Source organism: Hippocampus bargibanti, linkage group LG01, assembly GCF_051943395.1.
Source record: "Hippocampus bargibanti isolate YZ-2025 linkage group LG01, ASM5194339v1, whole genome shotgun sequence".
In the NCBI taxonomy this organism is placed as follows: Eukaryota; Metazoa; Chordata; class Actinopteri; order Syngnathiformes; family Syngnathidae; genus Hippocampus; species Hippocampus bargibanti.
Genome location: NC_142734.1, coordinates 16,420,363 through 16,426,362, shown reverse-complemented (window position 1 = coordinate 16,426,362; position 6,000 = coordinate 16,420,363). Strand labels below are relative to the sequence as shown.

At 44.3% G+C, this 6,000-nt stretch overlaps 1 protein-coding gene across 4 annotated transcripts in view; it reads left to right on the top strand.

Annotated features, from left to right (window-relative positions):
- Nucleotides 1–6,000, top strand: part of LOC148903333 (receptor tyrosine-protein kinase erbB-4-like) — a 221,306-nt gene that overhangs the window by 171,740 nt on the left and 43,566 nt on the right. For all 4 annotated transcript variants that reach the window (XM_089000584.1, XM_089000589.1, XM_089000575.1 and 1 more), the window contains 2 exons: nt 4,146–4,239; nt 5,166–5,320. In XM_089000584.1, the coding sequence (XP_088856710.1) occupies nt 4,146–4,239; nt 5,166–5,320 (249 nt within the window). The remainder of the gene's footprint in view (nt 1–4,145; nt 4,240–5,165; nt 5,321–6,000) is intronic.

Here is a 6,000-nt window from a genome sequence, read left to right as displayed (position 1 = left end):
AGCCTTGATGTATGACAATGAACTCAAACGGTCCTCAAGGGCTCAGAAGGAAGGAAGTCTAATTGCCATTTGCTCTGAATGTAATGACATGGACGAATATGAAATGTTGCGCTCGGAGCAGGTCACGTTTGCTTTGGACCGGCCACTGTGGCAAATTAACTTGAATGTAGTGCTGCTTTATGATAGTTGGGGCAAATGTTCTCAAATGAGCTCGAAAATGACTGACAAAAGCCACATTTGATGTTATCGGGCAGCATGAATAATTCTGCTCAGGTCGTTTGCAGGATGTTACAGGGATGCACATTAAACAAATGTGTAGCAAAGATCTTTGTAGATGTGCTTTCCGGATTTTTTCCTTGTGAATGAACTAGGAGATGTTGTGAATCACCACACTTGAAAGCATCCGTCTCAAATATGACAATCCCATCAGCGTTGACAAAAAGATGATTTTTTCTGAAAGTTGTCATGTCACGTGTGACCACCGTGCGAGGTGGATACAATACTTTTCATTTGCGCCTGAGGTTCGTTGCTCGAGAGCGAGTCAGACATCGGTCGGTGTTAACGTGTTGCTGGTCCTGCTCGAATCACGTATTTGAGATGGAAACTTTGAAATTTTCAGGAAAAACAGATCTGTGCCAAAGCTTTGAAGGAGAATGGCGAGGGAGTGACATGTGGCAGCGAGCGGCGGAAGCTTCTTGTACTGTAAATGCAGCCACCGCCTTGCATTGCAGTTTACCGCTGCATTCTTTTGGTTGCGCAACTGTGAAACCAGCAAGTCTTTCAAGAACAGGCGCTTATATTTCGGCAGCACAAAGTTCTCAAAATATATCACTGGGTACGTGATGCATATGTCGAGATCTGTTGCTATTTTAATAATGAAAACTGTAAAACGCTGTTGAGCAAGGCACTAACCTGAGTGGTTTCCTATTTTGGTCACACAATTATCACCTCTTTATGTGCAGACACGGATTATGACATCATGTTGTAACATCAAATACGAAAATGAATTCTCATCTGCAATAAATTATACATTCTAATATAATTTAAGAGTTTAAAACAATAACAAAGGCATAAGATGGTTACTGTGCACCAACAATAGTTGATGACGTCTAAATGGATATAATGTTTAATCAGTTTTTTTAATTAATGTCAGATTTTCTTGCTAATATCAAACCATGTTTAGATTTAGGGTTAGATTCGCTCTGCCTCGATAATTGTTTTCATATTTTCTTGCACCTCAATTCTATTTTCCCCATTTGCAAGACATCTTTTCTATCCTTCTTTTTTCCCTCTTTCCTTGTTTCTTTTTTCTTTATTTCTTTCTTACCCTCTTTCCTCCTTTCCTTTCCTTCTTTCTTTCTGTCCTTCTTACCTTTTTTCCTTCTTTCCTTCTTTCTTTCCTTTCTTTCCTTTTTTCGTTCCTTCTTTGCACTGTTCTTTCTTTTTCTTTCTTTCTTTCTTTTTTATTTCCTTCTTTCTTTTTTCTTTCCTTCTGTCTGTCTTTATTATTTTTTTCCAAATGCAACCATGGCCTCTTTTGAATGTCGATGGAAATCAATTGTGTATGCGATGTGTCTGCAGGAAGAATGCTCATCTGCACACATCCGACTTATACCTCATCAAACGCCTTATATGCTCTCCTCGCGGATGCCAGAGTGCTTGGGATTCGAAATACTTGAACATGATTAACGTGAAGAAGATCACCTGCTTTGTTTTACTTTTGCAGCCGTTGCTTGTTTGCTGCTGCTTTTGTTGTTCCTCAGTGCATGGTAGAGCGCTCAATAAACGGCCATATCTTTAACAAATATATCTCAAGTTTTTAGGTTTAAATCCGAGGTCTCTCAGGTCGTACTTGTGCGTTTCCATTGTTAATGAGGAAATACACTAAATTCCCATTAGTTTCTACCTCTATTGAATGAAACAAAAGAAGAACAAAAGGCAGAGAACACACACAAGGAAGGGACTGTCTGATGCTATCCATTGAGGGTTTCAGGGTGGATTAGGGAGCCGTTGAATGTGTTTAATAAAAAAAAAGGTCACCCTGGTGAGTTGGATGTGCTTTTTTTAAGGGGCTGGGGTTGGGATATTGGCCAAAGTCTACGGCAGGTCTAATCCCTCATCAGTACAACCCCTGCCCGGTGGGGCCCTGATGCGGCCATGAAGGGTCCAATCAGGAGGACGAGTTGGACTGAATAGAAATAAGTGTCGAGAACGCCGCTGCGGTGATCTTGGTCACTCTTCTCTGTCTGCATTTAACAAAAGAGCTAACTAAAGAATTCCCCACGATACAGCTTCTAAAAGAGCAATATGATTACTCTGGAAAAGGGGGAAGGAGAAGACCAGGGACAAATACAGTATGTACAGCGAGAAATGGGATGGGTTTTTGGACATCATGAAAAAGATGTAGTTAAACTGGCATAGGAAAAGGCTGTGACAAGCTGCTGCAATTGTTACGAACCATTAGAATTAGCCAATAAAAGATACTCTATGTGGCCCGGTAGTCGAGTGGTTAGCACACCGGCTTCACAGTGCAGAGCTCGCCGGTCGCGTCCCGGTCCGGCCTCCCTGTGTGGAGTTTGCATGTTCTCCCCGGACCCGCGTGGGTTTTCTCCGGGTCCTCCGATTTCCTCCCAGACTCCAAAAACATGCATGGCAGGCAGATTGACCACTCCAAATTGTCCCTAGGTGTGTGTGTGAGAGTGAATGTTGTTCATCTTTGTGTGCCCTGCGATTGGCTGGCAACCAATTCAGGGTGTCCCCCGCCTCGTGCCCGAAGACAGCTGAGATAGACTCCAGCACCCCCCGCCACCCTAATGAGGAATAAGCGGTACGTAAAATGGATGGATGGAAGATACTCTATGTTGGCCAAAGGGAAAATGGGAATTTCATTTTCACTTTAAATTCTTTTTAATGGGATATAGTTGAACTCATGAGTGTGTAGTTCTTTACTTTGAGACCCATCAAGACACCAAATTTGTCGGGATCACATAAAAGTATTTTGTCGAGCCTCTCTTCTATTGGAGAACCGCCCTTTCATCAGCCCTCCCTTGTGAGAGAGAGAGAGACGGCTGCTTATTTGCAGCTGCATGAGCCTCCCTCCCAGGGCGTCCATCGGCTCATCGATTTCCCTGATGGGAAAAGTGTTTTTGATCAGTGGCGGTTGTTATTGACAGCTGCAGCCCTCGCCTCGCCCAGAGAAGCCGCACTTCAAAAAAGCAGCATTGTTTGCTGGTTTGGACACAAACAAAGGAGACGTTCATGGATCGAGTCAACATGCACACATGGAAGGATTCGGCAGTGTGTCCCTAATCGCGCTGCGGCCCTTGCTGTTGCAGTTCTATTGTACAGTATGAACCCAATATTTACCTTGAGGAATGGAAACACAAAACCATAATTATGAACTACATCTCAGTAAACAGCCTTAACTCGTACTGCTTCAGAAGCCGCAAACCAAAGAAAATTATCTGTACCTGTGCACACCATTTCCTTCCCCTTCCTTCACCCTCTCCTAATCAAATACTGCCCACTCCCTGGTGGCTTCCCTGAACGCTCATATCCACCCACCAGCTTTACCACCTCCCTCAGTGCATCGCTCTGTGTTTGCCACGATTTTAGAAGCTGTTCATTATTCATAGGCCTTCCTCTGTCTGCCTATTGACCAGCTTGAGCCTTTAACTTGATCAAATAGTCAGTGGCGGATTGTTGCACTCCCTGCCCTCAACTGGATGGCACTCGAGCAGCCGTCGCAATTAAAAGTCTGAGAGAAGAGAATGGAAAACGCTTGATCTGAGCTATCTGGATGTATTGTGGCATGTTGGTTTCAATCAAAAGACTCCTATGTATGACTTGCGCTCATGTGCACAAGATGTACTGAAAAATCTCCACTTGGTATGCTCAGATCAATATGTCAACACATTTTGGATTGGATTGGATTGGATTGGATTTGCCTTTATTAGTCTCACAGTGGATAAATTTACATTTCACAGCAGCAAAGTGATGAAAGGAATGAAAGTAGAAAAAAGAAATACATGAGCTGCTGGAAAGGCAGCCACTGTCGCGGCGCCGTCTTGAAGTCAAAAGAACAAAAAAAAAAGATCCAAATCCATGATAGATGCATCACAATTTCTTCCCTTTCTCTCATTCAGGGAAGGGCGTGAATTTGCCAATGGATCCATGTGTTTGGAGTGTGATATCCAATGCGAGAGGATGGACGGTAACACCTTGACATGTCTTGGCCAGGTAAGTGTTGTACTTGTGACTTTGTTGCAGAACTAAAGCAAATGAATTATTATAGGGTGCAGAGTCAATCAAGCTTTGTCAGTATTGTCTGCTAAGTCATATTATTCCCTCATGGTCAACATGTCAAGACGAAAAAGGATGGAAAAAATACACCCAAGTTTTCCATTCTGTGGTCTTTTCAAACATTTGTTATTTGATTTAAGAAAAAAACACTCAGAACATATTGTGCAGGGTGAATTCAGTGAACTCTGTGCTTGTCGAAGTAAGACGGGCACTGCAGGCCTAATGTGGTCACTGTTGACAAAGGAGCCAATCGCCCACAGAAAATCTTCCATATCCATAAAGTACATCTGAAGAGCATCTATAGATTCACTCGCATGCATTCAGGTGTTATACTTGCACATGCAAATTTCAAATTTCACACTCCTACTATGTGGATGAATATTGCCAAAGATGAGACTGTCCATCAGGATGTTCCAACACCGCAAATGCGCTGCTGTTATTTTGTCTGTTCAGACACACTGGTATTATTTATTCATGAGCCCGCTGCAGCTCTTACCACCTGTCATCTCCGCCACTGCCATCACTGTGCGCTACCTTGACATGACCTGATTTTGTTGGTTACCGCCTTCAACATAGAGGTGTGCTGGAATACACTCCAGGCAATTTGCGCTGGACATGTAATAAATCACCAGACCCACCAGCCACGTCAGCCACGGCAGGAAGTGAGCATGTTAACAGCATTTGCCAGCTTCCAATCTGATTCTCCCATATGCTACTTTTATTCGTTATTTTCATCATGGACACTGCAATAGCTTTTCCTTCACCTTTGTAGTCAATGGGAAATTTCTATGTTTTTGTTCCCTCTAATTTTTTTACTCCCGGCCCCAATTCATCTCTGGGCCACCACCGTTTTGCTCATCCAGGGTCCGGACCAGTGTGTGAAGTGCCTCCACTTCAAAGATGGGCCCAACTGTGTGGAGAAGTGTCCCGACGGTCTGCAGGGAGCCAACAGTTTTATATTTAAGTACGCCAAAGCCAATAACGAGTGTCATCCCTGCCACGCCAACTGCACCCAGGGGTAAGGAAGGACTTTGTCTCGATCCAAAACCAAATTTATCATATCTCAGTCCTTGCGTTTGCACCATAAGTTGGTTTTACCTCATGAGTCATCTTTCATCTACAAGTACATGGGAAATAGACACAAATTTGGGGTAGAAGACACTCCAGTCTAGGCGGCCCGGTAGTCGAGTGGTTAGCACAACGGCTTCACAGTGTCGCCGGTTCGCGTCCCGGTCCGGCCTCCCTGTGTGGAGTTTGCATGTTCTCCCCGGACCCGCGTGGGTTTTCTCCGGGTCCTCCGGTTTCCTCCCACACTCCAAAAACATGCATGGCAGGCAGATTGACCACTCCAAATTGTCCCTAGGTGTGAGTGTGAGAGTGACTGTTGTATGTCTTTGTGTGCCCTGCGATTGGCTGGCAACCAATTCAGGGTGTCCCCCGCCTCGTGCCCGAAGACAGCTGAGATAGGCTCCAGCAACCCCCGCGACCCTAATGAGGAATAAGCGGTACGGAAAATGAGATGAGATGAGATGAGACACTCCAGTCTCTGGCACAACTCTGCTGTTGGCATGACAACAGCTTCATCACGCCTTCTTTCTTCTACCGCAGCCTGTGAGGACTTCCGGATTTACAAAGTATATCAAAACAGGAAAACATAGAAGAGATCACAGGTCAGAGTGGTACAACTACTTAGCCTCT